Source organism: Necator americanus, chromosome II (genome assembly GCF_031761385.1).
Source record: "Necator americanus strain Aroian chromosome II, whole genome shotgun sequence".
Classification (NCBI taxonomy): Eukaryota; Metazoa; Nematoda; class Chromadorea; order Rhabditida; family Ancylostomatidae; genus Necator; species Necator americanus.
The window spans coordinates 32,342,413-32,367,038 of NC_087372.1; the positions used below are offsets into that span (position 1 = coordinate 32,342,413).

General features: G+C 40.1%; 4 protein-coding genes across 6 annotated transcripts; 2 read left to right on the forward strand and 2 right to left on the reverse strand.

Moving 5' to 3' along the window:
* Positions 1-1,450: 1,450 nt before the first annotated feature.
* RB195_020163 (uncharacterized protein) lies at positions 1,451-8,718 on the forward strand (the record flags this gene model as incomplete). The annotated part of the gene is made up of 20 exons (XM_064188347.1): positions 1,451-1,490; positions 3,169-3,269; positions 3,326-3,474; positions 3,550-3,715; positions 4,279-4,380; positions 4,443-4,580; positions 4,639-4,716; positions 4,797-4,904; positions 4,965-5,051; positions 5,798-5,889; positions 6,036-6,111; positions 6,177-6,332; positions 6,593-6,726; positions 7,274-7,427; positions 7,508-7,666; positions 7,816-7,950; positions 8,032-8,135; positions 8,210-8,370; positions 8,452-8,558; positions 8,641-8,718. 20 exons carry the CDS (start codon positions 1,451-1,453, stop codon positions 8,716-8,718), a joined length of 2,325 nt encoding a protein of 774 aa, XP_064044228.1.
* Positions 8,719-9,632: 914 nt separating this feature from the next.
* Positions 9,633-14,364, forward strand: RB195_020164 (uncharacterized protein; the record flags this gene model as incomplete). 2 transcript variants are annotated; one of them, XM_064188349.1, is made up of 6 exons in its annotated part: positions 9,633-9,751; positions 12,056-12,263; positions 12,351-12,424; positions 13,692-13,791; positions 13,991-14,118; positions 14,187-14,364. In XM_064188349.1, the coding sequence occupies 6 exons, from the start codon at positions 9,633-9,635 to the stop codon at positions 14,362-14,364; spliced, it is 807 nt and encodes a 268-aa protein (XP_064044229.1). The 2 variants fall into 2 exon arrangements, with proteins under 2 accessions (XP_064044229.1, XP_064044230.1); XM_064188348.1 differs by lacking the exon at positions 9,633-9,751 and adding an exon at positions 12,516-12,554 and having other exon boundaries at positions 12,063-12,263.
* Positions 14,365-14,530: 166 nt separating this feature from the next.
* Positions 14,531-18,825, reverse strand: RB195_020165 (uncharacterized protein; the record flags this gene model as incomplete). 2 transcript variants are annotated; one of them, XM_064188350.1, is made up of 10 exons in its annotated part: positions 14,531-14,666; positions 14,777-14,868; positions 14,926-14,992; positions 15,104-15,216; positions 15,313-15,418; positions 17,208-17,320; positions 17,390-17,524; positions 17,610-17,672; positions 17,724-17,856; positions 18,755-18,825. In XM_064188350.1, 10 exons carry the CDS (start codon positions 18,823-18,825, stop codon positions 14,531-14,533), a joined length of 1,029 nt encoding a protein of 342 aa, XP_064044231.1. The 2 variants fall into 2 exon arrangements, with proteins under 2 accessions (XP_064044231.1, XP_064044232.1); XM_064188351.1 differs by lacking the exon at positions 18,755-18,825 and having other exon boundaries at positions 17,724-17,831.
* A 445-nt stretch (positions 18,826-19,270) lies between these two features.
* Positions 19,271-23,612, reverse strand: RB195_020166 (uncharacterized protein; the record flags this gene model as incomplete). Its single annotated transcript, XM_064188352.1, has 13 exons — positions 19,271-19,408; positions 19,486-19,608; positions 20,193-20,265; positions 20,562-20,665; positions 21,073-21,155; positions 21,715-21,805; positions 21,895-21,950; positions 22,012-22,126; positions 22,268-22,343; positions 22,412-22,492; positions 22,586-22,695; positions 23,065-23,190; positions 23,490-23,612. 13 exons carry the CDS (start codon positions 23,610-23,612, stop codon positions 19,271-19,273), a joined length of 1,299 nt encoding a protein of 432 aa, XP_064044233.1.
* Between the last annotated feature and the right edge of the window lie 1,014 nt (positions 23,613-24,626).

A 24,626-nucleotide genomic window follows, 5' to 3' on the forward strand; every position in this document is an offset into this window, starting at 1 on the left:
AGTTCCGCTTCTTGCTAGGTGTTTGTGGTTTGTAACGAAAAAAAAACTGAAAGAAAAAAAAAACACCTATTTAAAGAACTGTTTCTAATCCAGTTCAGTCAGCAAGTCTACAAAAAAAAAAGGAACCGCACCTGCTCCGAGCATAAAAGTTCACGTAATATTGCACAATAGATCAGATTTTTATGGCAGAATTATGTGCAACAACGTCGTAGAACGATAATAGAACTTTACGACGTTAGTCGATATCAAAAAAAAGAAAGAACAAATAGACGGGGTGAGGATTAGTAAATCTGAATCTTCTTTTCATTTTCGGTTTCATTTAGTATTTATTCTTCTATTGAGGGTGTATTCGAAGCAAATAAATATCTCAGGATTTTAAACCAGTTTAAAACAATATTTCGGTTCAATAACTTTAAATTTAATAAAAATTAATACTGATAAGAAAATGAAAATATTGTTCCAATTGTTCCCTTGGATTCGTAGTTGTTCTCATCTTTGATTTTTTGATCTTTTGAGGTTATTAAGACGGATAGAACAGCTATGAGTATAGCAGATACGTACGTTTGATGATATTCGTCAACGACAAGCAATCAAAGAGGTCGTAAACAAGATCGATGTCGGCACGTGATGATCCATGGATCCGCCCCGATCGTACTTTGATCACGACGTCATTTACGCTGCGGCTGCTGTCCCGATGTCGAGTGTGCGCAACGCTGGATCTGTTTACAGCGGCGGAACTTTACTGACTAACGTTACGTCTCTTCGCGTATCGTTCCGTCTAAAATTAACGATCATTCGACGACACATTGGCCTTGACAGGATGGACTTTGTCCGAGCTCCATAGACATTATCTTGACCTCGACCGCTGTGCTATCGGCGCTCTTATAAGAGGAGTGTAAATAGCCCATATGTGCGCGTTCTTTGTACTGTTCTACTCTGGAACAAAAAAAAAACGGAAGATGAAAAAGATTTCTTACATGATGTCATAGGAACTAATCTTTGTCCTCAGTTTTTTCTCTATAAGGATCAAATCCTGGAAATAAATGTTTTGAAATGATCCTTATCTATCGTTCTCTCGTTAGCACGAGCAATAATAATAACCTGTCCTCTACACACACAACCCCGATGATCGTTCGCGAGGATCCACCCACTTTTCGCCGATTGTACTTTGTCCTCTGTCGGTCATTACGCATTTTTACCCTCCTCGAATTCCAGTCACTTCCATGTTGTTGTGTTCGGTTCGGTTCGGTTGACAATTCGGCTGCTTGCATGTATCCGTCTACCACTTTTATTGATCTTTTTTTGCTCGTTGGTTGTTTACTACTACTACGTTGTCGTATTTTGCAGACATCGACGTCCTCACTATCATTCAACACGTCTCGCTCACGTACTGCAGTTTAACACCTCCTTCTGTTTTCTGTCAGAAGAAAATTAGCAACTTGACGTAACAATGGCTGAAGCCCATAGTGCTGTTGCACTTTCGTTCACCGGTGAGTGTTTATTTCTCCCCTTTTTCCGGATTTGCTCCTAGCTTTTTTATCATTTGTACTTTATTTGCTAATCCAATTGGAAGTTCCACTTTTGAATACGACAATACAATTTTTCAAGACGAAAAATTAAAAGAAAAAGGTCGAAATTAAGGATTTTAGGTGTTTCCCCATATGATTTGTAGAACCTCTTTGAGGGGAGCGACCACATCATTGATCAAAACGCTTCCTTCGATAACAACTTAACAACATTTTGCCCACTAATAATAGTCTTTAGAGAGGTGCTGAACAATTTGTCAAACAGAATATTCATAGAAGAACTACAGAATAGTAGAATAACAAAGATTCAAAGCCAAAGATTCCGCTTAGATATGTCTTTTTTTCTAAATTAACATCAAAGTTGTTGGCGGTTTTTTTTTGTCCTCGAAAAATATGAAATGAAGTACGGTTGTCCGTAACTGACAAAATATTTTTGCGATAAACAGTTCTGTGAAATGTGCTAAACGAAGAAAAGGTCATCAAGTTTGTTCGTATCTGTTAGAATTATTCGACTTTTCTCTTCATTTTTTGTTCTTGTCATCTCTCCTTTAGCTCTTCTTATCTCTTTTGAATTCCTTCTATCCCATCTGAAAAGTTGAACTTGCTAAACGTGTGTGTACAGAACCTAAGCTTTCAACTGGTAGCCAGTACCAAGTCAGTAAAAATCACTACAAGTTTGCTATTGCTACAATGACCGCTTATGCCTAATTATCTACATTTCTGGACACAACAATGAATGAATTCAAAGTTTTCGATCCAAAAAATTTGGTTGTGAGTAGGCAACGCAGCGTCGAAAAACGTGTCACGTTGCAACTGGTTGTCATTGAAACTTGAAATTTTCTATCACTACCAACATGTTTACATCTAATGAGTGCAAATTCCAAATGCTTTTCTATTTATTACTAGTTTCCTTTCACGTTTAGTTTTTCTCCAATCATCCGAGAAGTGATCCTAACCATTAGCTCACCAGTTTCCATATTAGATCTTCGTTCATACGCTCTTTCTCTTCCTCTCTTTCCCTCTCTCTTCCTCTCTCTCCCTCTTTCTCGATGATGCACGTACTTTTTTTTTTCTCTGAAATATGCAATTCTTTCAAATATTTGTGAACCACTGCGTGTTCTCCGATCACATGATGTTACACTATGAGTCAAAATTTTTGATCGTTGTCTCTTTGCATAATGTGTTCCATACATTTTATATGTCATGAATATATGTAATGTATTAGTGCGATCACATAATTTTTCTTCTCAGAGGCGTGGCCGAAAAAATATAATACTGGAGAAGCTGAAAAAATAATATTTGAAATAAATTTTAGCAAGCAAAACATTAAAGAAATTCCTCTTACATAAACATTCATACAAATAAAAGAAATAAGTGAGGAAATTCGAACTATGTGTATACATTTATTCCCTTTTTGCTAATTACATTTAGTTTAAGAGTTACGGGTTTTCGAAGCCACTTACTTTTTAATTGCTTGTCCATTTCCTCAACGAAAATTACTGATGACAAAAGTAGAAAGTCACACTTAATCTACTAGTTTATCTGCGTTTTTTTTGTTAACTCTGAAGAAAAACACTGGGACATTGTTGCTTCAGTTTTCTTTTAAGAATAAAATTTCAAGTATAGTTTTTTCATCTTTCAGTCACTCACGACGGTGTTTCTGTAAGCTATGATCAAGAGCTACTGCACGACATCTGGCATGCGTTTCAACGCGGGTACAAAAGAAGAATTGGACGTTTTAAGGTAAAATTTCATCTCATCCACCTTTGACGTCTCTTCACCTTCGCTTTTTTTTTCAGAATAATTTTATGGCTGGAATGTTTCCGGCCAATTCGCTCACGATTTCACTGGTAGTTGGTGCCATTTCTATCTTTTCTATGTTTCATCACGACCTTTCGTTTGGAATACTTCCTTTGATAGAGTATCACATTCTCTACTTCCTATTTGGGTAAATTATATTTAGATTCGGACTAGTTTTTCACATTGTGATTAGATGTTACTATTTCCAATGTCTCCCTTTCAGAGATGGTATTTTGGGCTTCTGTGTTTCGCTTTTAATCTCAGGCGCTTTTGTCTGGTTTGTGTTAGTGCAACTTTTGAGACTAACAACAAAGCTACTTCTCTCCTATAAGGGATGGATGTATGAACAACCTGGAAAAGCGATATCTACTCCTACTAAACTATGGCTGGTATGTTTTTCTTCCAGAGTTCCCAAATACTATTTAGCTCAAGATCAAGCTACACTAAATCCGATTTCACTAACTGGTAAGGTATAGGAGGGTCAAAAAGGCATGAAGAACGACAAGCAGTTGCTAAACTCTGGGAGCAGTGCGAAAGCGTACCGTAGCGGTTAGAATTCAAGGAGGACTCTTGCTAGCACAATTCTTCGCTTTAATTCGCGATGGTTCTACTTCGATTTCGACCGCTATCTCCACCGCGCCGCTTCGAGCACAGCCACTTACGCAACTACACCGTGCTTCATGTCGTTTTGATCATACTTCGGTGGGGGAGGGGGGTTTGTTGCTTGGACCAAAATTTGGTTTTTCCACGCTTATATAATGTTTTGTAATAGTAGTAGCATCTACTGCAAGATTTGTTATCTGAAGAGAAACAGGGATAGAATATTCTTAATTTTCTGTTCGCACAATTTCTGAAAGTTACTTATGGTACACTTCGAAATTTACTTTGGAATGATCAACTAGAGGAAAGTACGAAAAACATTTTCATTGGTCATTTTCAATACTTCTTTCAGGGTGTTTTGAACCTAATGTCAAAATCTGGACCCATGATGCATTCTTATCAAGGAGCATTACCTCATCTACCCCTGCCATCCCTTAATGAAACTATAGAGAGGGTATGTTTTTTTTTTCTTAAATCACGAGCTTTAAAATATACCATTTTACTGGGATAGTTTAGCATCTGCTTTCAATGAGACCACTACTGGATGATGAGGAGTACGAGGAGCTTGAACATCTGTCAGAAGTCTTCCGCAAAGGACTTGGTAGAAGACTGCAGAGATATTTGTCGCTCAAATCTTGGCTAAGTACTAACTATGTAAGTCGTTTTAATATTTTTTTTCGTGAATAATATACCGTTTGTGTGTCACTTTAAGGTCACCGATTGGTGGGAGGAATTTGTATATATGCGCCAGCGTAGCCCTATAATGATCAACAGCAATTACTATGGTTTCGTGAGTTGTCTTCGTGTAATTCTGGCACACTCTTTTTTTTACCAAGCGAAAAAAAAAACACCTCACCTGCGCATTTTAAGGGCACACTGCATGAACAGCCAACCATGAATCAAGGTGCTCGCGCCGCAAACGTCACCTACGCTGCTTTGCAATTCCGTCGCCAGGTGGATCGACAAGAAGTGTCACCTGTTAGTAACATTATGGCTTCTTCTAGTAACGAAGTCAGATTTAATGATGGCACAATTTAGTTCTCCATCGCACCTCGAACAAAGGTCCCATTCTGTACGATGCAGTACGAACGACTGTTTAACAGTTGCCGTGTGCCTGGAGAAGAGGTATTTTTCGATGTTATGTTGGACAACTGTGAACTTGGTCATTGAAATCCATCAATTTGATATGATGGTACATATGTTGATATTTCTAAAAAAATTAAAAGAAAAGAAAATAAGCCGTCGTATTTTACTTCTGATGGATAACATAGGCGAAGAGGGAAAACAGTAGACATGCCCTTTTCCTTTCCAGATAATTTATTGGCACAGCAAATTTTTTATCTACCAATAATTGTCTGTAGCTAACTTATAGCTTCTGAAAATCTTCCATTTTTGTGCTACCATTGCTTGAGGCACACGTGGCATAATGCATTGAGCATATTTTTGGTGGTAAATTTTGAGGTTTAGATATAAACAATTGTGAAGAGAACGGGGAAGAAAATGTTGCATTTTTTTTTCAATTCCCAGCTGTATACGGTAACTAAACAGTGCCTGTTACTTTTTCATTTCATTTTCCCTTTGTCTACTATTAGACTTCTACTTGTCTATTATTATTATGAGAAAATTATTTCTGTTCATAGTGATAACCGCAAGCGAAAGTAGTGTTTGTCGTTAGAAATTCACCTTATATATTAGTGAATTTTAGTACTAACTGTACAAGTCAATGGGACCGTTTTTTTCAACTTCTTTAACTAGTAAATATAGTTTTTGTCAGACTGGTGCAAAATTTAAAAGCTTCCGGCAAAATAGTTGTTTCCGTGGTCAAAAATCTTTGGCTTTGAAATCTCCTTCAAATTCAATGCTACTTTTAGTGCGATCAGTTCTTCCACTGGGATGATGCTAAGCATGTAGCCGTGTACAACAGAGGGTGCTGGTTCAAAGTAATTGTGCACAATGGAAAAAGGTAGGCATATTTTTTGCCCATTGGTCTCATTTTTTAACAGCTAATCAAGTCACATTGACATGCGTAGATCTTCCTGGAAATATTTCGGTGTCACCAATGATCGTAGAGGTAGATGGTGATGTTGCTTCTTAAATTCCCTAATGTAGGCTACTGGAACCGTGTGAGATTCAACACCAATATGATGCCATTCTTAATCAAGAGGTGGAGCCACTTCCACTGGAGGTAGGTTAGCTTTCGAAGTTTCCGGTGCTTTTGATTACCCAACGTATTTCGGAGATTCTTTGCAGAGACATCTAGCCGCTCTCACCGCTGGAGAACGCACACATTGGGCACAAATTCGTCGAGCGTATTTCCGTTCCGGTATCAATAGAACCAGTTTGAATGACATTGAGCGAGCTGCGTTCGTTGTTATACTCGATGATGAGGAAGTTTATTACGATAAGGTTTGTGTGCCGTTATATAGGTGACATCGTGTGTTCTGCACTTGCATCCATAATTCCTTACAATTTTATTGAACCGATAGTATGTTTCACTATCATCCTGCTGTGCTTACTTTTACGCTGTTTTCTGTACATTCAACTCTTAGCTGTGTCACAAATAATTCTTAAAGTTCTTTTATCTTTTTCTTTGTTCAAAAAATTTATCAATGATGATTAGACTATTGCAAAATGTTATATATGCTAAATTTTCGTGAGATTTTTAGAATGACTCCACCAAATTGGATCGTTGGGCACATGTTCTACTCCATGGAAAAGGATACGATCGATGGTTCGACAAATCGTTCAATATCATTATTTCGAAGAATGCCCGTATAGGATGTAATACTGAACATTCTTGGTACGTCTTTATCGCATTCTGGTATCGCTTCAGACTTCTCTTCATGAGTTATATGGAAGTTTTTCTATATGTTATGTAAATGTATCATCTTTTATAAGAATATTGTCCTGCTTTCTAAGAGCATTACCCGTTTAATTTCTTCTCTCATTTGAGGAGGTTGTGCATTCGCAACTCTAAACCAAGATCAGTAGGAATACTGATATTGGTTGAGAGTTGCGTTCCGACGGGAGTCGGCCAGCAAACCAACCCTTGATAGCATTTACTGTTGTATCGCATTATCTCCTAGGAACATCACTTTTTTTTCGTAATTTCCTGCGCCATCTAGCTTTGCGGTATCCATGGACATTCGCAAACTCGTCCTTTTGTAGTTGCTGTCTGTGATTATGTTTGAAACCCAGTCAGTGTTCATCCATAAGAAGTGCGCTTGTGTTTTTTTATTGGCGCTGGAGCTCTGGGGAGCGAAATGCTATGACCAGTAAAATTAAAATATAGCAAGGTTTTCAAGATGTAAGCAGTACAGTGGAATCTAATGTGAGAAAATTTTTAGGGGTGATGCTGCAGTGACTGCTCACTTCATGGAATATATGTCGTTGAAAGACATTATGTCTTTGGGGTACGACGAGAATGGAAACTGTAAGGGAGAACCTGTTGTTCGCGTGAAACCCGAGCGCCTGAAGTGGAATATTCCGGAGGCAGCATTGGTATGCAAAATACTGTCTAACGACTAGCTGGTCAGGATTTAGGGACGGGTACTTTAAGTATCTAAAATTTTTTTTTATAGGATGCAATTGAAGTGTCTATGAAAGTCGCGCAGAATTTGATCGATGATGTGGAAATGGCCCTTCTAGTGTGGACAGATTATGGGAAAGGTTTCATAAAGAAACTGAATGTTTCTCCGGACGCTTTCCTTCAGATGTGTCTGCAATACACTTACTTCAAGGTTTGTTTTGAGGAGTAAAGCTAAACTAAACAATTATTTCGCATATTTTCACTTTTTAAATTAGGCTATTACTTCATGCCACTCTTGGAACCACTGATTTGCAAATTAGTTTCAGTCCTCTAATTAATGTGCAAACATTTCATATTTAGAATCAAAACAAATTCTCCCTGACTTACGAGGCATCTATGACTCGTTTGTACCGTGAGGGTCGCACTGAAACAGTCCGCTCGTGTACAATACAGTCGGTAGCATTTGTAAAAGCCATGATGGACCCCACAAAAACTGTGAGTTTTTGTGTATCGAACAAGTGATCTTCTATTCGAAGTGTGATTGTAATTCTCAAAATGTGTTTCTCAAAAGTTCAGCGTGCTGAGCGTCTCAATCTGCTCAGAACAGCGTGCGATCGTCATCAACAGCTGTATAGGGATGCTATGTGCGGTAAAGGTGTAGACCGACATTTATTTGCACTGTTAGTTTTTTTTTTCCCCTTTTTTCCTTTTTTTTTAACATGATTTCCCTTTTTTACTAGCTTCGGAAATTCAGATACGTGATCAAGCGCTATCTCGAAGAAGAATCACCGTTTTTCGACAAAATCTTCCCTCCAATGTACTTATTATCGACAAGTCAAACCCCACTGAATCAAGTGGAGACTGAAATGTACGGAATGAGTGAGGAGCAGAAGTTGAAACTCACAACGGCTGGTGGTAAGATTCAACTAGACATTTGTTCTGAAGTTCTTCTAAGCAGGGATTGGGCATCGAGTTTCATTCAAATTTGTTTTGTAGGTGGCTTTGGACCAGTAGCTGATCGTGGATACGGAGTTTCTTACATTGTTGCTGGTGAACATCAAATTTCGTTCCATATTTCTAGCAAACGATCTGCAGATAATACGGTATCTTTTGTTGGATAATTTTTCGTGCAAATTCATGTTTGTTTTTCAATATTTCAATTGATCTTATCCACTTTGTATCCAGAGTTCGAAGCAGTTCCGTGAGGAGTTACAATCCACGCTAAGAGATATGAAAGCTCTTTTCGAGGAACCAGCTAAATGAAGTTCTTATCGAGCACTACCTCGAAAAATGTCATGATTTCTTATTTCATAGTTCTGAGAATGCATTGCCAGTCTTTAATTTTGAATTTGTAATGATTGTACATACTAGTTTCATAAGATTCATCTCTTTTATGTGCCATAAGTTCTCGGGAGTTTCTAAGCGGTTTTAATGTATTTGATTTTTTATCAATTCGCAGATTTGCGTTAGTTATATGTTTGACACTACTGTGCTCACCCATTGTCGTTTAGTTCCACGTAGCTCTTCACACATGACTCATTCATATTGCTGCAAAGATGAAGTCGCTTCACTGGTATACTTAATTTACTTTCTGATGCAGTTGTGCATAATTACATGCTAAATTTTTGGTATAGAATTGCAAACCATTGTTTTCTGACCACAGATCTGTAATTTGTACGTTGGCAGCGAGAAAAACTGTTTATAAGATAAAGTAATACATGTAGCTCTTGTTGTTTTCCACACAGTTGAACATCTGATGCTATTTTTGTAACGATCTAGAACCCAACGGACATCCTTATTTCCAAACAGAATTGTAGGAGCGGGGGTTTGTTGTACTAAAGAAAAGCAGATGATTCAACGTTGTGATTCTTGTGATCGTGGAGAGTTTGTAACGAGCCAAACACTTGATCAACCATTTCTTTTAAACCGTTTCTATCGCATTTATCACCTGCCTAAAAGGCTTGCTTCGGAAAAAGGGAGTTAAGGAGGGCTACCCCAAAGAGTGTTCTAGTCGTTATCTAAGTAAGTTTGTTGAGGTCTGAGCCATTACACAAGGTTGGTTGGTTTTAGTTTACTTAGCACCTAGCATAACTAACATAAAATCGTGTCTGCACCCATTCGAGCTTCCATTGCGGATCATCACCGTTCGTGCTCGCCCGCTCCATAAGTTTCCACTGATGGGCCACGGTCACTCGTTCCGCAGGAATCCACGCAAGCCATTCATTGAATTCCCCTTTGGACTGCGATGCAAGTTCAACCACATAGTAATCAGAGTGAATTCACGAAGAGTAAGGAAGTTAGCAGCAGCCATTTTTACCCTTCTGCAAATGAATTCCGTTGATTCCGTCTTGTATACGACGATTTCCGAAAATATTTCGCGATCAACAGAGGGTTAGGAAGCCATTACGTCGAACTTTGACAAAAAAAAAAGATAACTGGTCAATCTAGGTGTCTAATTAACGTATTAACCAAAATGTCACTGAGAAAAAGGATAGAGGCTAAAACTGAAAGAATGGATCAAGTCAACGTACCCCGTTTAGTGGCTCAGACCACAAGCAACCTGCATAGGTAGCGATTGGAGCACCTTTTGAGGTGGCCCCAATATCCTTTTTCGTTCGTGCTCCTTCTTAAGCTGCACATTTGTGACAATTCGTTTCCAAATGCATGAAGCTGACATCTGTTTTTAAGTTTTGAACTTAATAATGAAATCGTTAGTGGAATTCGTATAAATTCTGCGTCCTACTATATGATGAAGGGATTTAATGATTAAGTTGTGTGACACATGACGTGCGGTTGTTCTCAAAGAATCTCGAAATGAGCAGCCTCACATAATGGCCTAATTGTGTACAGTAGACGTAAAATGTGTTGTTTAGTCGAAACGACATAGATTTCGTTTTAGTTTAACTAAGGCGACGCGAGACAAATTTCTCTACGATTATTAACGGACGGGTCCCAAACTCCGCCAACTTCACACGAGTTGATCAGTTTTTCCATCCTTAAACTACCATATTCGGCTCAAAACAACCGGAACTCAATTACGTATGCGGTTGCGCTCAAAGCAGGGCGGTTGAGCTGCCAGTCCGAGTCGAAGTGGGACCGTCGTGAACTCCATCAGTACGTGGTGCCAGCAAGAATCCCACTAAATCCTAACCGCTACGCTCCACAGCAGTCCGAGTGCAGCCACTTATGCAAATCCACCGGGCTTCATATCGTTTTGATCCGACTATAAAATGATGGCGCGACGCGTCCTTGATGAAGAAGGCTTACACAGAGCTGCCTCTACTGTATGCGAAAACCTGCCACTTCTCTTCTTTTGCTTTTTATGGTTTTTCGCTATTTATGACAGCGAACAGAATGTGGTTTGGAATCAATAGAAATTTCTGAACGAAAAAAGATCCTGGTGAAAAAGAGTTTTCTTCGTACTACTACTCGAAAAATGAAAGTTGCCCTCACTGAAGACGTGTCGCGTCGTGGTGTTGCAGCATGTTTTATACCGACCGTAGATACGGCACGTCTTTATTTTTTAATTGACATTTAATTGCAAGTAGTTCTTCAAGTGGTTTGTTTCTCCTGCATAGGCTTCTATCAAAATTCTTGCTGGAATACTTTACAAGTCAGTACTGAACATTTTGGTTGCTGCTGTCTTCGGTTCAGTATGGAGCAAATAAAAGTGGCCCTGGGTAAAGAGTTCCAAGTTACAAAGAAGCACAACAAAGGAAAAGAGATAGTTCGCTAACCTGCTTATAGGAGATATTGAAAATGACCACCATTCTTCTCTTGGCACCTTTGAACTCTGATCAGCATGTTGCGGAAGACAGATCGAAGCTGGACTGCTGGAATGGCTGCAATCTCAGTCAAACTGACAGAAATGGATTCAAAATGTTGGAATTGTAACACTCTGAATTCACCGACTGATGAAAGAAAATGGGACCAATGATGCAGCGCGCAGACACTGAACACCATACACCAACCTACAGATCATGCAATGGTGTATGGTGGAAGCTATGCAGATTATCCGCTGTCCAGTACCTGTCATTCCATGAGTTGATATAACCACTCAGTTGACACCAGGCTTCATCAGAAGTAAAGAAAAGATCCATTTCCAAGTGTAGCCAGTCGTCCGAACAACATTCATTTGCAGCATCTGCTACAGTATAAGCAGGTTAGCGAACTATCTCCGGGTAAAATCTAATTGGGGTAGGGGACACTTAGTGGCGCCATTATTTTTGGAGGTAAATAAATAATTAAATCAATTGGGGCCTAGGGCTTAAGCATTAGTCTTAGAGGATTTATGACACTGAACTAAAGTTACTAACAAAAAAGTAAGCTGAAGCGCCTCTGAGCGCCCCCTTCCCCAACTACATTTTCCCCTATCTCCTTTCCTTTGATGAGTTTCTTTGCAGCCTGGAACTCTTTTCCCCGGACCACTTTATTTGCCTTACCCTTATAATATTACCACCACCTGTTGTGGTCCCTGATAGCATCCATTTTCATTCTATTCCTTGCTGCAATAGTAATAACTCTTCGACCGACATCCACGTACGATATGTCACGACAGAGGCCAGAGCTTCTAAGTTGAGTTTGAACCCACTCATTTCAGTGTGGTCATGCGTATCTGCAGCCGGCTATGCTCGGCTTTGGTGCACTTTCACAATCCAACACTTTGGCCAAATGAGTTAAGAGCTGCTGTAGCCACCAGTTGTCGTGTCACTCCTTCGTTTATAACCGAAGCAGAAGAAAATGAACTGTTACGCGAGGTCGAACCGCATATGAAACGATTGCGCTACGAGAAGAATCACTGGGATGATGTAAGTGTTTAGCGAGTTTTCTTTTTATGATTAAGAAGTAGTGCCTCCATTCCCCCTCAAACTTTGTTGGGACTTTTTTGTCTTAAGGCGATACATTTGTACCGAGAACGTGAACAACGTAAATGGTCGCCGGCAAATGAAATTGTCATCCAACGAATACGGTTCGTTTCGATTTCTTTCATGTTGGCATCATGTTATCCTTCGGGTTAATCTATAGATGTGGACGTACCCTTGTACCTTTTTGGTGTTTAGGAACGTGCGATTTGAGGCTCTACAGATGTGTGCCGAGAAGTGCGTGATCCCACCACTCATGTTTTACAAATAATATCTGTATAATGCATTTTCGAGCAGTTCCGTAGAAAAAAAAACCCGCAGAACTGCAGCTTTTTGGATAATTTCGTCTTTAAGCCAAACGACCAGGTCAATAGAGGGCAGCTGTAGACTTAAATTCTTTTGCTGGTACAGGATAGCGTGGCAGTTCTAGCAGAAAGATACTTTTAGTCGTTCGTGAGCAACCGTATGAATATCAGTGTAACGTTACTAGCGGCTCCTGTGGCATTTTGGGAATTTTTCGCGAGTTCATTTTTTCTATAACTTTTTTTTAAATAAGGAGGGGGTAGAGTATAAGAAGTATTGTCCAGCCATCTACAGTGCCACAGTGTTGGCACGGTAGATGGCTGGAAGCCCTTTTATGACAGTTAAACTTCTCGCCATTTCATTGGCCAATAAATTGATGTCAGCTTGCTTGACTGTTAGAGGGGATTGACTCGACGAATCGGTTGACCCTCTACTGAAACAAAAGTGTTAACTTCCCTCAAAGCGGTCAGTTGACGCCAGGAACTTCATTCTTTATTTTTTCTTACGATTTTGAATTTCGTGTGCTGGTTTTGTTTATTTCTGTTGTTTCGGTAGCGTGTACTGAAAGAATGGTTGTACGCGAACGTTATTAATCAAGGAGTTAGACTGTCACCTAGCAAACATTCTAGAGGATAGAGCCATCCGTTGAACTGCACCTGAGCTACATTCGCGAGGTTCTTTTGGGGATCAATTTGAAAAGCCGATTTCCTCACTTACCTTGCAACAATTTCTTTATTATGCAAGCTAGCAATTTCCTTATTGCTTCATTTGTGACAACCCCCACATTTTTCCTGGTCTGATACAGCAGAAAAACAAAACATAAAATGCAATTTTTTATAGGCAGGTAGGCACAAACTGTTATATTTTTAAATCACTGTGTTGAAATAGTGTTGGAAATGTTTAAATAGTTTGTGTGGTCGTTGTGACGGCCCGAACGACTGCGTCCGCAGCAGCTCCCGAACGACTTCTATGCCATTCTCGTTGTCCACTTCTTTGCCATTCTCTTTGTCCAGACAAACAAGCTCGCCGATGCTTTTATCTGCATTTTAACCTCAAATTGTCATTTTGTAGTGATGCCTCATTTCCACTAGACGCCCAGCATTTGACCTATGTTCACATTCTTGACCTCCACAAAGATGGTGTAATCAAGCCTCACATTGATAGTATTAGGGTAAGTAGTTTTACTCAAGTAAGTAAATAAGGATAAGTTGTGATCACGGATATCCTATCTATTTATTGTTATAGTTTAGCAGTTCGTTTGTGGTGCTGTGTCTCAACAATCAGAGAGATAGACTAATTGACTGTAGACTGAATTCAATAATTATTTAGTTTATTTTTCAATGTTTATTCATGAAAAGAGTATTTTGCAGTATTGCGGTGATGTGATCACCGGTGTATGTCTTTTATCTGACGCCGTGATGCGATTGCGACATAAAGACAGGAAAAATGAGCTTATTGTTGATTTAATGCTCCCTCGTCGGTGCTTGTATCGTATGGGGTAATTAAATTTAAGTAGTTAGTGCTCTAATTCGGAGAGGCTACCAGAGAATGGATATCGTTGTTCAGAGAGGAAGGTCGTTATGAGTTCACACATGAAGTATTGTCTAACGAGGAATCCATGTTCAATGGGCAGAGAGTTGAGAAGACTAGACGGATATCGATTATTTGCCGAGATCTGCCTCATCCTGAGCACCAGGCAGAAGCAGCTGCAATTAAGATGAAACCAATCCCGGAAGCAGCCTAAAGCTATTGCTCTGTAGTTTTTGTTCCCAGATTTCTAACGTTAACTTCTACAGTTGTGCTTTATTTGTTCATAATAAATTTTACATTAGATGTACTACAAATGGAGACAATTTATTCATTCCCAATAAGTATATATTTAGTTTTTCAATAGAATTCTATGTATGTATTCACGAAGAAATAACGTTCTCTTTCTCCCAATCGTACGGGAATTCGCTGACTCCTTTCTTTTTCATTGCCTCTCGCAACGTCATGTAGATCATATCGTAGTTTGGCTCGTCAAAGAAAGTAAGCCCATCAATGTAGCTGCAATGTGGTACAATCGGCTACCTTTTGCTCTAGTTTGACTAAATAGAATCGGGGTTCAATCGCACCAATTTGGCTTATTTTGTTTAGAAATCTACTACACGACTTACTCGAGGACCTGCTTGAACTCCTCTACCGGACATAATTGCATCAATTCGCTCAAAACTGGCTCTTGGCGCGAATCCATTTTCATTTTTCCAACCTTGAAACTGACTGATTCTAGGAAATTAGTTGCTATTTGAAGTGCTTCGAATATTACATCTCTGATATCCGTAGTGCCTTTCCATGGTAGTTTGGCGTTTGTAAAATCGATGAGCATATAGAACCTGAGTCAACTATACGTTAAAGAATTCGCAACCGATTGTTGAACTGAGGGAATTTTTGGAATCTTATAAGTCTAAAAATAATAAAAGTTCCGTTCGAATTTCGATGATTACCAGCTTTCGATGTCGTCCTTTCTGCAATGTTCTTTGCCCAGGTGGGATGCAATCGGTGCATATCGGGGAGTGCCTCGAAACGGGGCTCTTTTCCTTGGTTGTAGCATCACATTCTAAAGATAATAACACTTCTTTTTACGATCCCATAATAATTTAGAAGAGTTCTGTGACGAATGTTTTTTCTAAAGAGATATCATCCGAAAACTCGCCTCTTTATTCACAAACCTTCGACACATGCCGAAGTCAAGAATAAACAACTTTCGGAGTTCTCCCGTTTCTGCTCGGCCAATTGCAAAATTGCCTGGCTTGACATCTCTGAGGAAGCAAGTATTTTGAAAGTGCGATATTCACAAGATTCCATCTTTTCTCTCAATTTTGACCTTTCATTGTTCAAGTCAGGGATAAACACAAAATACGTCGTTGAAGTACACTACAGAGCTGTCCACCAAAGGAGCGCTGCGGATTGCCATGTATTACCAACCTGTCCTGCCATATATTACTAACTGATGTGTTAGCGGTACTACAGCGAGTGGATTTGTGCTTAATATTCTATCTAATCGTAAATACGTTCGTCCGATGGACAGCTACGCGCTCGTACTACCAATATACATTCAGCACTTGATACGTCCGACCAATCAAATACGACCAACTTATTCGAATCTTCCGTAATGCTTTCCTTGCTTCAATCTACTTTTTTTTAATCCCGCGAAGCTTTTTTCCCGTTCTTGACTTCCCTTATCTTCTAACTAATCTTCTCTTAGTTACTGAACGGTCTATACTGTAGTTCTATTGACGTCGGCTTGGGAGCTCAAATATGATGGAGTGCTGGCTTCAATTAGATGGACTTATGACTGCAAATCCCGTCCGCATTGTAAAAGAAAAGACTGCCCTCACATCACAAGAGATAGTCGGGTCAAAACGACATGAATCACGAGTGTAGTTGCGGTGCATTTGCGTACGCGCTCGAAACTACGCGGTGGAGGCAACAGTTGAACCGAGGTGACCGTCGCAAACTGCAGCGATGAGTGGTGTCAGCAAGGGTTTCACCACGCCCCTAGCTGCTACGCTCCACCGAAGCGCTTCGAGAGAAGCTGCGTACGCAACTGCGTACGTGGTCCATGACCCCACTATATGTAGTAAGATAATGCCAAAACGACAAGAAGCAGTGCGCGCCCAAAGCGGCGCGGTGGGGATAGCAGCTGGAATCGAGATGGGACCATCGCGAACTACAGTGGCGAATTTTGTCAGCAGGTATCCCGTTAGGTTCTAACCACCACGCTTCGCCGCACCGCTTCGAGTGCGGCCGCTTACCCGACTGTAGTGGTTGGTTTTATGACAAGCAAAACTGTGAAAAATGATGAAGCTTGAGATCCGGCTTGTCGTTCGCCCGGAATCCAAAACGAGTTCTTGTCGTCTTGAGATTAGTACGAGTTTCATGCTCTGATTATACTGACTTTGAAATTCTGAGTTCTGATTGAGTTCTTGATTGATTCATTCTGAGTTGGGAAACCACCTTTTGTGAGAGTGGGACGAACTGATTATCACCCCATAAATATAGGGGTACGAATACATACAGCTGTATCAGAGCTGATCTTTCTATATCTGAAAAAACAAACAAAGCAGAAATCTTGCTTCGATTCTAGAACAGTGCATTTCTATCTTCTTTTTGTAATTGTCTCTAAGAATTCAACCAACCGTCTTATCAGTTATGCTGCGAATGAACTATTGAAAGTTTGCTGGTTTGCTCATCCAGTTATTCATTCTTATACCTATACCGTGCTATAGTCGGCTCGAAACGACATAGAGCAAGGTGCAGTTGCGTAGGCGGCTGCGCTAGGAGCAGCGCAGTGGAGCGTAGCGGTTAGAATCTAATGGGGACGCTTCCTGACAGGATTGCTCGCTGTAGTTGGCGATAGTCCCAGCTCGATTCCAACCGGTAGCTTTACCGCGCCGCTCCGAGTGCAGCCGCCTATGCAACTTCACTGTGCTTCATGTCGTTTCGACCGAAGTACATCAGCCATGGACATTGGAGAAGGAAGACCCAGAGGAGATTACGTATTTGATTTTATTCAGAATGACATGTCCATAAGTATTTGCCGCTGACCTGTGTAAGAACCCTATCCAATGAAGTTCTTCCAAAGCTTCTAAACATTGAATAGCACATCCGATTGCTGGGCCAAGTGATAAGTGCCGATCCGGACCTGTTTTCTTTGCAACCTGAAGTTTTGCACATAACACAGATTCTCTGCACTGATCACATGTGAACAGAACGCAAATCATCTACACCTGTAGAGACTTCCCTAGAAGTTTCATTACGATGTAGTTGAAATTCTCAACGCGGCCCTTATCGATTAAATCGGCCATATGTACAGCATTTTTCGCTTGAAGTCGTTGCATAACAAAAAGTTCAAGGCGTAGAAGCTGAAACAACACTTCTGTTTGTTATCCTTCACTTTTGTCACCTATTCGTATCTAATGAAAGAATTTTCCTGAAATTAGATTGTACCGGGATTTTCTCGTTAACACTTTCTGCTTTCAAAGCATATTTGTTTCCTTTTGCATCTTGGACCTAAACACAAAGCAACTTTTGTCGTATTCCCAGTGAATGCCACCAACGTACCGCATATACTGCTGCAAATGTGCCTTCTCCAAGTTTCTTGGCTACAGTGTACTTGTCAACGGCCTTTCCTATGTCCAATTGAATAATAATTGGGGAGGTTTCTGCCATGGTATACCGTGCACCAAAGTTCCAACTAACAAATGGAGATTTACCGGGAAGTTAGCTTTCGACAAAACAAATGGCCACTATCAGTCACCCTTCACAACAAGGAAAAATTGACGGTCAACAAGTGAAGGATATGTTGCGTGCAATATGAGCATTTCCCCATTTCTCCAGTAAAATTCTTAATACGATGATATTTCTCTCGGAATAACGAGGAAGGCCTGAATGGCCACATCAACTTCATCGTCATCATTTAACCAACAACTCAAAGCAAGAGCGGGAGATAAGAAATTCAAACCGAACACATCGACTTCTTCTTACTTCTATAGCTCACGTCTTCGTGCTGAACAGAAAAACTTTCTAATATCAACGAAAACCTTAATCCGCTTGCAGTACGGTCGCTATCTTTGTAGTCGGGTCAAAATGACCCGAAGGCCTACGTAGTGGGGTCAAAACGACGTGAAGCACAGACATTTGCGTAGGCGGCTGCGCTCGAAGCGGCACGGTGAAGACAGCGGTTGGAATCGAGCTGATACCATGGCGAAATGCAGAAATGGGTGGCGGTAGCGAGGATCCTTACACGATCTCAACCGCTTCGAGCGCAGCCGCTTATGTGACTGTCAGTGCTTCATGTCGTTTTGGACCAAACTATACAGTTATGTAAACGGCTGCGCTCGGAGTTATACAATAGAGCGGTTGCGATCGAGATGAGACCACTGGTGGCTTCACTCGTACCTGCAGTCCGAGTGGAGGTGGCGTGGATTCCACCTCGATCGCAATCGCTAGATCTATTGCGCTGCCCTTATCAACCTCCAGATCGTTTCGACCCACAGGGGCTTATGAAATGAAGGATGAAACGAGAAAGAAAACACTCAGATAGCTGCACTTACTCCAGCTCTCAAAAGTTGCCCTCGTCCCAAAGGCAGTACGTTTGAAAAATCAGGAAGCATTTTCCACATTCTTTATTCTCTACTGTTGGAATTATAAACGTAGCAATCATAACAATAGTTGTCCTATTTGATACAATACACAAAATGCATGCAGGCGATTGCGATACAATACGATTAACTCAATTCGAGGAACCACAAAGTGTTATTTGAAATGAATCATAACTACAATTCAAAGAGATCACCTTGTAGGTTTAGAGATCGATCAGTAGTGCTTCTAAGACTACGACATCCTTTTTATCTAGTGTTATAGGGGAATATTGAGATATTTATTGGTATCTTAAACTTATTCGAGTAAAATCACCAGTTACAGCGCAAAATTTATAGTGAATAGTTTTTTCTTTCTTCTCTTTTTTTTCTGTTTGCTAGTAAGAGACAGAGTGATTCACCAGGGAACTTATAAAAGTAACAAAATCAATTTCTACAAATCTTAGTTTGCAATTCCGCGCGTTCCAATATTATGTCGAGAATGGAAAGATAAAAGAGAACAACAAAGCATTACTTATTTCTGTACTCTTCAAAGCGAGCCAGATGATGTTCATTTACAGATGGAGAAAATGAAGCCAGTACAGTTTCGATGTCTTGACGCGAAAGAGGTCGACGGAAATTGTTACCGGCATTGTGTTGCATGCTTTCCTGAACTAACAACATTTTAAAACATTGATATGCATAAAAATTAGAAAGTCTTGGATGTTTCACTTTGTATAACTGACTTTGTAATATCGAAACTGAGTATATGCTAGTTCACTGGCAAATCTTCGAATATCGTCTCCGCTGAAGCCATTTGTCATGTCGGCAATCCATTCCTTAGAAACGACGGACTCCATAGTTGTGTTCTGGAAAGATTGTATAAAGTTTTTGGAATCAAAAACAAGCAGAAACACGCCAGTGATGCTGAGAAGGGGATGCTAATATTGCACAATGTCAAAATAAAAATGGATAAGCAATGAGAAAAGCAACAAGAGAAATAAGTGACGCAAGCGTGAGGACTGCAGTGTCGCAAACACTCAAATCTGAAGACGGTAATAAGTTGACAATGAGACAAACGACGTGAGTATGTGTAATTGAGACTGAACACAGATAAAAAAGGGATAAAGTCACTGGCGTATCAAACCACTTGAGATGCGCCAACGCGTTTTACTGGAATTCGTAATCGTTGAGGTTTTGGAACGCGTGTTGGTCTATACAATGACTTGGACACAATGAACACAGATAAGGAGAAAGCTATTATACAAAACCGCTTCCACACACCGACACTACTATGAAACAAAAAGAAATTACTTACTATGAAAGAAAAACTACTTACTATGGAAGAATAAGAAAAACATCCGTTAGTATTATAGCTCGGTGTCTCTTAGCCTGATATATGCAAGAACGTTAAGAGATAGAGGCAACAAAAGCGAGTTATTTTGGGACTCACCGAAAGTCGTTGAGTTATCATAGCCAGTCTTGCCTCAAAATCTGGAAGGCCCACGTAGATTTTCTTCTCAAATCTGAACAAAACAAAACCTGAATGGGCACATTACGAATGATCACATATTAAAAAAAAAAAACTTATAGCCAAGCCAAAACGACATGAAGCACGGACAATTGCACAAGCGGCTCCGCTCGAAGCGGTGCGATGGAGACAGCGGTTGAAATCGAGGAACCATGGCGAAATGCAGAAATGGGTGGCGGTAACGAGGATCCTTACACGATCTCAACCGCTACGCTCCACGGCTCTGCTTCGAGCGCAGCCGCTTGCGCAACTGTCCGTGCTTCATGTCGTTTTGACTCAACTATAGTGTACCTCCTCAGAAAAGCTGGATCGAGATCCCACGGACAATTTGTAGCACATACCAAAACAATGTTCGACGTAGACTGCAGACGCTGGAGTTGTACGAGAAGTTCTGTCTGTAATCAACGAGATAAATATTTTCTTTCATACAAAAAAAAAAACAGCTGCGGCGTGAGGAATTTCTTAATGTAGGAAGATTATTTCAAATAATAATTGATGAACAGAGCCAGCATCAAGAACTCTAGCATGTCTCAAGCATCTGCAGTAAAGTTCTACTGTTACAGTAGGGTCAAAACGACACGAAGCATGTGCAGTTGCCTATGCGGCTGCGCTCGATGTAGCGCGGTGGAGCTAGCGGTTGAAATCGGGGTGGGACCATTGGGAACTGTAGCGAAGAAAGGTGTTAGCAAAGCTCCTCACTCGATCCTTACCGTTACACCCCACCGCACTGGGTCGAGCGCAGCCGCTTACGCTTCATGTATCGTACTGTATCGTGCTTCATGTCGTTTTGACCCTTCCGTACCTTCACTCTTCTATTGGCATCATCCTCGCCCGCTGATCGCGTTTTGCATAGGCTGTCCACTTCATCTATGAATATTACAGCGGCTGAAACAAGGAAAGCTTAGAAACAAGCTTAAAAACATGCCTGTTCTCGATATTCTATAATACGATTGAAGCCACTGCGAACGTGCTTGAATAAAGATACTGCAAAAATCGATGCAGTTAAAACTGAGAGTACCCGCGAATTAAACAGAAACAAGAAGATGATGTTAGTCTTCATTTTGTGGAAATTTCCAAAAATTGCTGTTCTATCCGTTCATCTACGGTCCACTTCTGAGGAAAAATTTACAAACGGAAAGGATCTACTCCTCTTTCTGCATTCCGTGCAGACAGTTTGCACAAGTAATAATCAGAAATAATTAATATATATATACATATATATATATATATATATATAAAATTTTCAGCATCGTAACCTTCTTTGAAGTCATACATGCACTAAAGCCTGTGTTTATTTGATTTCGCTAAGCTTTTCAGGTATTCTTTATATTTGTCTGAGTAGGAACCATTCAGCATTTGTAGATTAAGAGAATTAAAGGCTTAATAATGAAATATGTCATTGAAATAACTTCTCCAGAATATAAAGAGTCCTTGACAAACTAACTTTTCTTTTGAGCAATAGCATGATCAAAGAGCTCTCGAATAAGCCTTTCGGATTGCCCGCTCCAGGTTGAAATAAGATCCGAAGAGGAAACCTTAGGAGGAGGTTATATTCAATGATACCTTCACGTAAAAAAAATCACACTTATCATATGTATAAGAAGTGTAGAGCGTAAGAATGTACCTGATACAATAATGAGTTGCTCTCTCGCACGATGGCTTGTGAAAGTACAGATTTTCCTAAATATGGAAAGGAATTAAGATTAAGGCGGAGCATCATGCAATTTAATTCCAAACTTACCAGTTCCTGGCGGCCCATACAGTAACACGGCTTTCCACGGTTTTAAATCAGAAGATTTGAACCATTCTGGGTATTGAAATGGATCTACCAATGCTTCGAAAAGAGCAGATTTCGCCTAAAACTCTACTACGAAAATGGGAATTGAAAACAGAATCGGCATGCATTCCTAGCAGCATCACCAGAGGAAAAAAAATCAACAGTCCACTTGCAAAGGAAACAAATTATAATGTTTTGAATAAAATTAATGATGTTATACCTCAGCAAGACCAGCAATATCACTGAATTTCGGAATATTATCAAGATCCCGCAGAATAGTGGACTCTATAGCTTGCCTGAATTCTACCATGTGTAAGTAGGGCGGACTATCCGAAAACTAAGTTAATAGCGAACTGGGCTTAACCTGCGACTAGCGGCAAAATTGTCCAGCTCCTCTTCTTTTCTGGAGCTATTGTTATTTGAATCGGCCAAAGAGGGAGACATCCTAAATTTCTTAGGATACACACAATTATTGTACGTAAACAACGTTGGATTACAAGAAACTTCCTAAATCCACATGAAGCAGAAAAAGAACTACCTCGATGAACCAGTACTCGTGTTCTGAGAATTATGAAAATCCTTTTGTTCCATAAGAACGTCACTTTTCATGCTGCCTGCTTCAATTTTTTGATCAGAATCGGACGTCAACTGCAACCAAACGCAAATCAATGCAGGTAGAATAAATATGAATCTTATATAGTGTAAAATACGAATTGTGCCCATATTAGCTGCTAGAGGCTTGATTATAATCATCAGAAAAATGTCTGCGTTTTTTTAAAATCAGAATTCGATAGATTGGATTCTGACAACATATTTATGGAAGTATGAGCTAAGCACTTTAACTCAAGTCTTGAAATTCGACAGAACTACGAAGAAGCAAGCAAATGATCTTGAAATGTTACTCTGATAGAAATTAGTTGTGTGCAAGCGTACTTCAAAAAAGTAATGAAGTGGAATGTTTGCTGCTGTCAAGGATAGCTGTACAAATAGTTCTATATGGAAGTAAGAGAAACTCACGTTTCTATCATGCTGATGAAGTGTGGCTTCTAGAAGTTCCCGCGCTACTTGCAACGAAGAAAGATGATGTTTATGAAATTCACTCTGCTGAATGCGACTGAGGAGAGAATCGAGAGAGCATATCAGCTGAAAGGTTTTGATAATAGAGAATGACACACTAGAAATGAGGATCATACGCAGTTTTGTTTCTGTCATGCGGAGAAACAGAAAAAAAAAGAAAAAAGAAGAAATCAGAAACAGGGATTGTGAATGGATATTGTGGAGCAGTTGGAGTCCAATATAAAATTACATGAGAAAAATACATTGAATGAATGATGATTAGATGAAAAACCTACCTGTGACTATGTGTTAGCGCTGAACTTTGGTCCTAATAGTCTCCTATTAAATTAGAATTAAAGAGTGAAAACATTGAAAAACAGACGAACTTCTATGATTTCCTCCCTGTTGGCATTTTTCCCGTGTTTCGCTGTTTTTCCAAGAGCTGAAGAAAAAGAGCTGAGCGAGTCGTAGAGTTCCTCATCTGCACAGTATATATCACTCATAGACATCTGAAAAACATTAAGTAAAAGGGTAAATAACGAATGACCAAACTTTGATTCTTTCACGAGAACGACAGCTGTTATGTTTGATCACCCTAAAGCCTAACTACAGTACTATCCACTGTTTATGTTCCAGTGGCCGTGAGCATGTCAAAGCGCTGCTGCACTTTTTTGCACCCATATAAAATAAGACGATACTAAAGTAACATCTAACAGCAAAAAAAAAAACTATTTCACGAATTTGCATATGATGTATTGGATTTCCATGCATGGAAAATAAACATTCGTCACGAGTAGCTTCTTTCTTCTAGCACGCTTTCGAGTCGGATCAAAACGAGTGGAAGTGAAGCTCGGTGTAGTTGTATATGCGGGTGCGCTCGATGTGGCGCGATGAATGTCACGTAACGGTTGGGATCGTGGTGGGATCACCGCGAACTGTAGCGATGAGCAGTGCTAGCAAAGGTCCCTCCTCAATCCCAACCGTTACGCTCCAATGCCCTGTTTCGAGCGCAGCCGCATAAGTAATTGTACCGAGTTACATGTTATTATGACCCGGCAATGGTGTTTTTTTTACTACCACTTCGTTTAGATATTTGTTGACGTAGGTGTGGCATGACATCAGTAGATCTGCTACGTCCATCCTCCTGATCATGAATTACAACATGAACATAATTTATAACAGCCTTATCAGTCAAAAATTCTCGGGAACAGCGTCTCTGTGAGAAGTTGCTTCGACATAATCAACTTTAGAGGCAACATATCACGAGTCGGACTTGGTGAGGAAACACCCAGGAAAAGCGAAAGATTGGTTGGTAGATTGGGGATCCGAAGTGGTTCTGCGCGTCTCTTCCTAATCGCCATAAAAAATGGAACGGGAGAGGCCGTTTTTCACCACGGTTTCAGCTGCAACGCGCCACCCTTGCGCATGCGCCGCATCGAAGTGCGAGCGGTCGTAAGTGATACAACCATCTTATTCATGTGAGACTAATGGATATGCTGCTGTGGAAACGGCAGGATTTAGAA